Here is an 11,178-nt window from a genome sequence, read left to right as displayed (position 1 = left end):
TTTTCTTAAATTTACTGAGGCTTGATTTGTGACCCAAGATGTGATCTATCCTGGAGCATGTTCCATGTGCACTTGAGAAGAAAGTGTAATCTGCTGTTTTGGGATGGAATGTCCTATAAATATCAATTAAATCTATCTGGTCTATTATGTCATTTCAAGCTTGTGTATCCTTATTAATTTTCTGTTTGGACGATTTGTCCATTGGTGTAAGTGAGTTGTTAAAGTCCCCCACTATTGTGTTACTGTCAATTTCTTCTTTTATACCTGTTAGCATTTGCCTTATGTATTGAGGTGCTCCTATATTGGGTGCATATATATTTATAATTGTTATATCTTCTTCTTGGATTGATCCCTTGATCATTATGTAGTGTCCTTCCTTGTCTCTTGTAACATTCTTTATTTTAAAGTCTATTTTATCTGATATGAGTATTGCTACTCCAGCTTTCTTTTGATTTACATTTGCATGGAATATCTTTTTCCATCCCCTCACTTTCAGTCTGTATGTGTCCCTAGGTCTGAAGTGGGTCTCTTGTAGACAACATATATATGGGTCTTGTTTCTATATCCATTCAGCAAGCTTGTGTCTTTTGGTTGGGGCATTTAATCCATTCATGTTTAAGGTAATTATCGATATGTATATTCCTATTACCATTTTCTTAATTGTTTTGGGTTTGTTTTTGTAGGTCCTTTTCTTCTCTTGTGTTTCCCACTTAGAGAAGTTCGTTTCACATTTGTTGTACAGCTGGTTTGGTGGTGCTGAATTCTCTTAGCTTTTGCTTGTCTGTAAAGCTTTTGATTTCTCCATCAAATCTGAATGAAATCCTTGCTGGGTAGAGTAATCTTGGTTGTAGGTTCTTCCCTTTCATCACTTTTAGTATATCATGCCACTCCCTTTTGGCTTGTAGAGTTTCTGCTGAGAAATCAGCTGTTAACCTTATGGGAGTTCCCTTGTATGTTATTTGTCTTTTTTCCCTTGCTGCTGTCAATAATTTTTCTTTGTCTTTAGTTTTTGCCAATTTGATTAGTATGTGTCCCGGCCTGTTTCTCCTTAGGTTTATCCTGTATGGGACTCTCTGTGCTTCCTGGACTTGAGTGGCTATTTCCTTTCCCATGTTAGGGAATTTTCAACTATAATCTCTTCAAATATTTTCTCTGGTCCTTTCTGTCTCTCTTCTCCTTCTGGGACCCGTATAATGGGAATCTTGTTGCGTTTAATGTCCCAGAGGTCTCTTAGGCTGTCTTCATTTCTTTTCATTCTTTTTTCTTTGTTCTGTTCCACAGCAGTGAATTCCACCATTCTGTCTTCCAGGTCACTTATCCGTTCTTCTGCCTCAGTTATTCTGCTATTGATTCCTTCTAGTGTATTTTTCATTTCAGTTGTTGTATTGTTCATTTCTGTTTGTTTGTTCTTTAATTCTTCTAGATCTTTGTTGAACATTTCTTGCATCTTCTCGATCGTTGCCTCCATTCTTTTTCCAATGTCCTGGAGCATCTTCACTATCATTATTCTGAATTCTTTTTCTGGAAGGTCGCCTATCTCCACTTCATTTAGTTGTCTTTCTGGGGTTTTATCTTGTTCCTTACTCTGGTACATAACCCTCTGCCTTTTCATCTTGTCTATCTTTCTGTGAATGTGGTTTTTGTTCCACAGGCTGCAGGGTTGTAGTTCTTCTTGCTTCTGCTGGCTGCCCTCTGGTGGATGAGGCTATCTAAGAGGCTTGTGCAAGTTTCCTGATGGGAAGGACTGGTGCTCGGTAGAGCTGACTGTTGCTCTGGTGGGCAGAGCTCAGTAAAACTTTAATCCGCTTGTCTGCTGATGAGTGGGGCTGAGTCCCTTCCCTGTTGGTTGTTTTGCCTGAGGTGACCCAACACTGGAGCCTACCCGGGCTGTTTGGTAGGGCTAATGGTGGACTCTGGGAGGTCTCACGCCAAGGAGTACTTCCCAGAACTTCTGCTGCCAGTGTCCTTGTGCCCACGGTGTGCCACAGCCACCCCCCACCTCTGCAGCAGACCCTCCAACACTAGCAGGTAGGTCTGGTTCAGTCTCCTATGGGGTCACTGCTCCTTCCCCTGGGTCCTGATGCACATACTACTTTGTGTGTGCCCTCCAAGGGTGGAGTCTCTGCCTCCCCAAGTCCTGTCGAAGTCCTGCAATCAAATCCCGCTAGCCTTCAAAGTCTGATTCTCTAGGAATTCCTCTTCCCGTTGCTGGACCCCCAGGTTCAGAAGCCTAGCATGAGGCTCAGAAGCTTCACTCCAGTGGATGGACTTCTGTGGTATAAGTGTTCTCCAGTTTGTGTGTCACCCACCCAGCAGTTAAATGGGATTTGATTTTACTGTGATTGCGCCCCTCCTACCATCTCATTGTGGCTTCTCCTTTGTCTTTGGATGTGGGGTATCTTTTTTGGTGAGTTCAAGTGTCTTCCTGTCGATGATTGTTCAGCAGTTAGTTGTGATTCCAGTGTTCTCGCAAAAGGGAGTGAGAGCATGTCCTTCTACTCCACCATCTTGAACCAATCCTGGACTTTTTTCCTAATGTTTCCAGGGCTAAGTGAGTTTTGAACAATTATGAAGCCAGTGTTGAGAATGCAAAATATAAGTTAGCTGAAGTCTTCATTACTCTTTTAGGTGCAACAAATAGGCAGAACTCTCCCCTTTGTAACTTTACCCACCTGATTCTCCTAAAGTTGAAACTATCTCTAATAGTTGAGGAACTAGCCAGCCCATAAAGAGAATCTTAGAGAGCCACAGGATTGGTGAGAGACCTTGACAGAGGGGATGGGGAAAAGAAATCAAATGAGGTTCTAATTTAAGCCTGTCATTCATCACCAAAAAGCATTCACTAAGTGCCTCCTCTTATGAGGGCTTAATTCATTGTTTGTGTGTATGAGGAAGTAAATTACTTTTCCTGTGTCTTCAGAGGGGCAGTAATGGTATTTATCAGTCACTTAAAGAATTAACCCTCCACAATCTTGTTTGGTTTGCACCCACGAAGATAAGCAGGTGCTCAGAGCTCAAAAGGAACCTAGATGAGTCTAAGTGAGAGAGTTAGGCTTGGTGCCCAGAAGAGTGTCCTCTGTCCTGCTTCTCTTGTCATCCTCTTGGGGTATTTGTGTGTTGATGGGCAAATAATATAGTCAGAAGTTCTAGAAATTATTGGTCAGATTTTTAAAATCTGTTTTCAAGTTTTCTTGGTTTAAACCTCTTTGTTGACAAATGTTCTTGTGACCCCTTCACTTTGAATGTTAATGTTCTAGTCAGACAATGAATTCCTCTTGCCAGGTTGGTAAGATTGGTTCCTAGTCTAGGGAGTCTTATTTTTTGTTGGAATTGAAAAACACAATGACTAGGGAGTTTAAATGAAGTAACTTTTAAGAAGACTACAATAGACACACTACTTTTTGGGCTGTCAAGAATCAATATTGAGCTTCTAGATTTCTTAGCAATTAATGTTTTGTCAAGCAGTTTTTAGGTATCATAGAACTCAAAAAAGAAAATCATACTTGGGATTTTTTTTTTTTTTTTTTTGCGGTACGCGGGCCTCTCACTGTTGTGGCCTCTCCCGTTGCGGAGCACAGGCGCCGGACACGCAGGCTCAGCGGCCATGGCTCATGGGCCTAGCCACTCCACGCCATGTGGGATCTTCCCGAACCGGGGCATGAACCCGTGTCCCCTGCATCGGCAGGCGGACTCTCAACCACTGCACCACCAGGGAAGCCCAGGATTTTTTTTTTAAATCAAAAGAGAATCCGTAGAATTTATTAGAAAACATTGATTCAATTCTGAGAGTCCCAGAATTTGTGAGCCAGAGCATTTGAGAAAGCCATTTTGAAGAAAGCAAGCTATGTTATCACTAAAAACTATTTTTAAATAGCAACCAAAAATCAATCTCACAGCTCAAGATTCTTAGCATTAGTTTTGTGAATAATTGCATGTGGTATAATGTTATCATGCTTAGAGTATTCAGTTATGTGAAAAAGGAAAAGAAAAAAACATATTTGCCATTAGTTTAGTCCCTTAATGACTCTAAGCTGACTAACATAGTTCCGTTTATTTCCCTGGATAGGGGATTTGCAGAGTGCTTGGGGAATACGGATTAAAAATGCTTGGTTGTGTTCACAGTTTCACAAGTCATTCCCAACGGTGATTTTAAGCTTCTGAAGACATGTTCTAGTATTCAGTTTTCTGATATTGTTGCTCTAAAGAATACAGATGGCTCATGTCATTATTTTTACAAGGCACTTTTGTTTTAACTTGTGCTTAATTATTTTCAACATTTTTTTTTCTAAGGCAAATAAAAAATTGAAATTGGAAAATGGTGGCCTGGTGAGGGAGAATTTACGCCTGAAAGCTGAAGTTGATAACAGATCACCCCAGAAGTATGTATTTTGCTAACAGAGCAATGTTTCAGGTTATGTCAATGTTTTAGAATAAGCTGCTGTTATAGTTTGTGTTTGTCATTTGACTTTTCATTGAAGCATGTAAGTTTAAATAGAATGTCTTACCTCTAAACATCAAGTGTATACTTATGTTACTGGTAAAATCTTGGTCATAGTTAAGACTAGTGTTGAAGAAAAGATTTCCCTCTGATCCTTTTTCTGTATCCGATTAGCAAGAGGATTGTTTTATGTGACCTAAGATAGGTGAGCCTTCACTTCGTTTTACATGTAACTGTTTAGTGGTCCTAACAAAGAGTAGGGAGAGTAACATAATGCCCTTTAGACGTTTTCTGAAATAATCATAGTTAAAATTCATATAGCGCTTTCTCTTTGCCAGGTACAACAACCTGTGATGTAGAACTATTATTATTCTCCATTTACAGATGATGAAATGGAGGCATAGAAATCAAATTAATATTTGTAAATCTGCACTGCTAGTAAGTGGTGGGAATAGGATTTGAACCAATGTAGTCTAGCCCCGGAATCTGTGTTCTGTTACATTACATTGAAAACTATTACACTACCCATTATACTAAAAAGCCTATCTGAAATAGAATTTTAAGGCATCATTTGTTGAATTTTGGACAGATTTGAACTATACAGTTAGATGAATTTATTCTTTTATGATGAGATAGTTTTCACTCCATTCCAAAAGGTAAGCAGTTGGAACTATTGACCCACTTAACAGTTAGTTTAAAATGATAAGAAACCATTGAGAGTTAAGACTTGAAGATTGAGAAAAGATGGGAGACAGTGCTTAAGGTTGTTATTTTTCTGGGAAAAAAAGTGACAAGTGAAAAGAGAATATGGCCCCCATCCCTCTGAGGAGTGGCATATCAGAACTCCACACTTTTCCCATTCAACCATTAGACTTCATTTTTTCCTAATGGAAAAAGACAAAGACAGACATAAACAAACAGTGGAAATTTATCCTACCAGACGTAGTTCTCTGCTTGTCATTTGAAAAGGAGAAAATATTGCCTTCAGTAGAACAAGTGTAGTATCCAGAAATGGTACAAATAAACCATAATTACTCAAAGCAGAGATAACTAACCAATAGACAAAGAAGCATAGCTTTTACTTTGAAATAGTTCCTTCCCCTTTTCTCTTTCACTTCAGATAATGTTGTACTTTGACGAATTAGTGAAATAAACTTAAGAAGTGTTGCCATTATTATATGGCAGTTTGAATCTCTGCTCTTCTCATTTATTGGCAGCTCGCCTTGCCAGTCATAGTAATGCTTGTCCATTAGCCATTTCCCACGGCAGGCTGAATGGAACTAAAGCCATTTTGTTTGTAGCTTTTATTTCTTGAAAAGTTGCCCACCAGATTTCAGATTTAATACTAGCCACCAGGATGTGTGTTTTTAAATAGCCATGACTCCTACCTGATAAACAACTGAAGAATCTTATCTAAAGAAACCTCACTGCTGTCTATTCTAACAAGCAACCACACTTCTGAATCCCATATAACTCTGGGATTTGCTATCTTTAACTTCCATTCCTTCCCTTCAGGGGAAAGGAACAGTTTCACTTAAAAAACGATTTTAACTGACCCCTATTCCTGATCAATTTGCAATGCATTGAGGTATTAAAAGCATGGCTTTTGATTTATAGCCTTAGTTTACTCTGCATCACAAAACCCTAGTGGGATTCAGAGAGAAGCTGACCACAGCTGAAAATACCCAGATCTGGTTCACCTGAAGAGAGCTCCTATTCGTATTGAAAAGAATATGAAATTTCAAGAGTTTAAAAGTAAATGCAAGCAAATAAAAACCATCTATTCCATTTCATTGCCTTGATTAGGAAGTGCCTTGACAAATTATTTTTCTCTTATCTACTTGGTTAGGTGTCAAGGTATACTTTTTATACACATGACCTTAGTTTCTGATGTATCTTTCAGGTTGTGCAGACATATTCTACAAATCGTGCAGAAGAGAGAGCTTTAAAATTTAGATACTAGAGAGGAAAAAAATTAGGAAGTTATATTTGTTAGCTTGGACTGCCATAACAAAATACTATAGACAGGGTGGCTTAAACATTGGGTATTTATTTTCTTACAGTTCTGGAGGCTAGAAATCCCAGATCAAGGTTCAGCAATTTCGGTTTCTGGCAAGGGCTCTCTTTTAGGCTTGCAGACAGCTGCCTTCTCACTATGTCTTCACATGCCAGAGAGAGAGTGCGCACACTCTGGTCTCTCTTCTTATGAGGATGCCAGTCCTGTTGGATTAGGGCCTCAGCTTTATGGTCTCATTTAACCTTAATTACTTCCTGAAGACCCTGTCTCTGAATATAGTCACATTGGGGTTTAGGGCTTCAACAAATGAATTTGGTGGGGAAGTTGGGAACACAATTCAGTCCATAGCAGAAGGTGTTTCTTTTTAGGACACCCAAGCAAATATCATGCTATTGCCCCAAAACTAGACTAACATCTGGTGTCAACAAGGGGAACTTAGACATTTACATTGGTCTCAAGTAGATAGTATTGTATAAAAGTAATAAATTTTATAATTTTTAAAAACAGTGCTATAATCTTTAAAATGAAATCTGGATTATCATTTATCTCCTATGCTATTGTTTTTCTAGTCTATCTTTTACCCTCGATTATATCCAGTCTTAAAGTGTACCTGCATATTTTTCCTTTCTCAACTTTAACTTAAAAGCCCTTTTGAGCAGTGTGGCAGATATCCTACTAATCGTACTCTTCTAGGTTTCAATAATATCCATTCTATTCCTTGTCAAAAATTCATTGTCTCGATATCTAAACTGGTAGTCCAGAAAAATGCGATCTTTTTCTTTGACTTGATGTAGCCAAAGACTTCCTGAATTTGTCTTCTAATTTGTTTCAGCTGGAGAAAGCCGTCTGTTTGCCCTTTCAGTTTTCTCTAACATGGACTCCTAAGAGAATCAGATTTAATATTCAGAACTCAAGAGGTGGTGGTAATGTCCTTCAGTTTACAAGACTGTTATGCGAAGAAAACTTACTCTCCCAACCAACCCAGAAATACTAAAAGTTTATTTACTTGACAGTATCCTAGGTGCTTTGAACTATACAAAATAAATACTCTTTCTGACCCCTAAAGTAGGTTAGGTTCCCTTGCTGTAATTTCTCTTACTACCTTGTACTTTCCCTTTTTAGCACATATCCCAATTACTAATAATTAATGTTTTGTGTAATTATTTGTTTCATGTTCTTCTGTTTGAGTGAGGACTATAGTTTTATTCACGGTTGTAGCCCTGCATTTTATAGTGTTCTGGCTAATATTCTGCTCCTAGTATATATTTGTTGAGTAAATGAATAAAAACGTAGCTCCCAAGACTATGAGAAAACAGACAGACAAATCCAGAATATGGTACAATCAATTGGAAAAATGACCAGATTTCTTCATTAAATCATTGGCAAAATGGGAGGGGAAGCCTGATTTACAATAAAAGAGGACTAAGAGATATAATAACCAAATGCAGTTCATGGATTTTGTTTGGATATTGATTAATAACAAATGTCAGAAGACATTTTTGAGGCAATTGGATATATTTGAATATGAACTAGATATTAGATGATACCAAAGAATTACTGTTAATTTTGTTTAGGTCTTATGGTTACTTAACAAAATGTCCATGTTTTTTTTAGAAATGCATACTAAAATATGAACTATAGTATATTTTAACAAAAAAAGGGATATATATATATATATATATATATATGTGAAATGAGGCAAAATCTTGATAATTCTTGAATGTGGGTGATGAGTATATGGAGTTTTTCCTGTTCTCCGATTAAAACCAACAAAACATAGTCCTTGCTTCCAGGAAGTTCATAATCTAATGAAGATGAGAAAAAATACATGAAACAATTAAATACTAAATAGTTACTAAGTCAAATAGCAGAGACAGCAATATGAGTTCACAGAATGGCCAGTTGGTTGGAGTGACGAGAGTCTTTATCTAAGAGGCAGGACTTGAGCCCAGCTTTGAAAGATGGAGATTTCAGTGAAGAGGAAGACATTCTGAGCAAGAGGAAACAGCTTGAGCGGTTAGCAGTATTAAGAGGTCCCTTCAGCTCTAGTTCCTTGTCTCCAGAGTAGCCACAAGTCATGCCCAAGAAAACACGGTGGCTTCCTTCTCAAACTCAGCAGAGCAGAGGTCCTCTGTGTAATTTGCACATCTCTCCATTGTGACCATCATCATCCCACTTAAACAGCTGGTTAGCACAATTCCACTACATCTAGTACTCCACTACATTCTGCTCTAAGCAGAAAGGTCTGTTCTCAGTCTCCTATTTAATGGGGAATGCCAAGTGTCACACCTCCACATGATAAGAAACAAGAATAAGAAGCTGAAGGGAGGACTTTAGAATTGCATTTCTCTATTCCTGAACTGTGCCAGGAAGTGTGATATATTTGTCCATGATAGAGGAGTTCCTTAGTGATTTTTTCGCTCGAAGGGGTATGAAGAATTGATTTGTAAAGCATTTGAGAGTCCCATGCCCTCTCTCTGAGATCTCTGTTCAGTTGTGACATTTTTTTTGTTCTAGTCACGCTAGGCAGAGTTTGTGCCATGTTGCCGCCTATCATGAGGCTTTAGCGGAGCAGATGTCCATGCCCTTAGCTTCTAACTTAACCTTAAAGCGTAGGGTATAAAGCTCCATATACAAAATTCCATAGGTCATTTAAATCAAACCTGGTTATAATTGGATTAATGGCTTTCCTTTCTATAAATATGTGTTTGGGAATGTCATTGTATCTTTAGTGAGATCTGTGGGTTTGATACTATGGTAGTGTTAAGCATCATTTTTACTGCCCAGCAGCCCGAAGGCTTATCATTATGGACCAGTCTTCACCCATGCCTCAGCTCCTTCTGGGGGAAGATAAAGGCTCCAGGTACTCTCTAGATGGTGAGCAGTATTTCCTATTATTAGTACATGAAAAAAGTGCTCTGAGGAGGAAAGAATAGACTTCATAAGTCATAACCTGCACGTTCTTCCCTTCTTCCTGTATTTGTGTTCCTTGAGCCGTCTTATCAACTCCCATGGCTTTAATAATCATCTACTTGTATGTCTGAGATTGCAAAACAAAATCTAAATCTTTGGCCTTGCCTTTTCTCCTAAACTGTAGATTAGTGTTTCCATCTATCTATTTTATACTTTCACTCAAGATCCTATACCTTAAATTCACCACAAAGCACAGTAGTTAAATAAATGCTTGGTTCTGGAGACAACAGTACCTGGATTCAAATTTCCTTTCTTCCACTCTGTCTCTCTTTTCCCTACCCAGTTCAGTTTCACCATGCTCAAAATTGCTTTTTATAAAGTATAAATCACACTATTAAATCTCCTATCTGAAACTATCCAGTGTTTTCCTAAAATAAAATCCAGACTCTTCACGAACTAGTCTGTGCTTGCTTATTCCACTTCATCTCATTCTCATTCCCCCAGCTAATCCTGCTCTAGCCATACTGGTCTTCTGTTTCTACAACATGCTGGACTTTTTCCCTCTGCTTAGAATGTTTTGCTTCTGCATCGTTATGTGGCTGTCTCCTTTTGTCGTCAGAGTCAGAGAGGCTTTCCTGACCATTCAGTCTAAAGCAGCCCTCTGAGGCTGTCCTTGTGACCTTACTCTTGTGGAGTTTAGAATGGAGAAGACAGAACAAGAGGTCAAGCAACTAAACAAACATGGTAATTTCAGTGATAAAGGCTAAGACAGTAATACTGTAATATTGGTTGTGCATTAACTATGGGCTCTGTTATAAGTACATCTCAAGTTTTAACTCATTTAAACCTCACCGGAACCTATAAGATAGGTACTCCTACTGAGCACATTTCACAAAAGATAAAAACTGAGATACAAAAAGTTTAAGTATCTTCCCCCAAATCACAGCACTAGTAAGTAGACAGTTCAGTTCTAGAGAGTCTGGCTCTGGAGCCTGTGCTCATAATCACATGCTATATTGCTTTGCCATGCCATGATTTTATCACTACTGTTAAGAAAACATAGGCAGAACGCTCTATGACATAAATTACAGCAAGATCCTTTTTGACCCACTTCCTAGGGAAATGGAAATAAAAATAAACAAATGGGACCTAATGACACTTAAAAGCTTTTGCACAGCAAAGGAAACCATAAGCAAGACGAAAAGACAACCCTCAGAATGGGAGAAAATATTCGCTAATAAAGCAACTGACTAAGGATTAATCTCCAGAATATACAGCCAGCTCATGTAGCTCAATATTAAAAAAAAAGAATATGTGGCACATATACACAATGGATTATTACTCAGCCATAAAAAGAAAGGAAATTGAGTTATTTATAGTGAGGTGGATGGACCTAGAGACTGTCATACAGAGTAAGTCAGAAAGAGAAAAACAAATACCGTATGCTAACACATATATATAGTATGCTAACACATATATATATATATATAGGAATATAAAAAAAATGCTTCTGAAGAACCTAGGGGCAGGACAGGAATAAAGACACAGACGTAGAGAATGGACTTGAGGACACAGGGAGGGGGAAGGGTAAGCTGGGACGAAGTGAGAGAGTGGCATGGACATATATACACTACCAAATATAAAACAGATAGCTAGTGGGAAGCAGCCGCATAGCACAGGGAGGTCAGCTCGGTGCTTTGTGACCACCTAGAGGGGTGGGATAAAGAGGGTGGGAGGGAGACGCAAGAGGGAGGGGATATGGAGATATATGTATATGTACAGCTGATTCACTTTGTTTCACAGCAGAAAC

General features: G+C 38.5%; 1 protein-coding gene across 2 annotated transcripts in view; it reads left to right on the top strand.

The window, feature by feature from the left end:
- OBI1 (ORC ubiquitin ligase 1) overlaps positions 1-11,178 on the top strand; it is a 44,235-nt gene that overhangs the window by 18,612 nt on the left and 14,445 nt on the right. For both annotated transcript variants that reach the window (XM_024760450.1, XM_024760449.1), the window contains one exon: positions 4,291-4,379. In XM_024760450.1, the coding sequence (XP_024616218.1) occupies positions 4,291-4,379 (89 nt within the window). The remainder of the gene's footprint in view (positions 1-4,290; positions 4,380-11,178) is intronic.

The sequence above is a fragment of the Neophocaena asiaeorientalis genome, unplaced genomic scaffold, assembly GCF_003031525.2.
Source record: "Neophocaena asiaeorientalis asiaeorientalis breed wild unplaced genomic scaffold, Neophocaena_asiaeorientalis_V1.1 scaffold158, whole genome shotgun sequence".
In the NCBI taxonomy this organism is placed as follows: Eukaryota; Metazoa; Chordata; class Mammalia; order Artiodactyla; family Phocoenidae; genus Neophocaena; species Neophocaena asiaeorientalis.
Note: the sequence above shows the minus strand (reverse complement) of the source record. Positions and strands in the feature narration are given on the sequence as shown.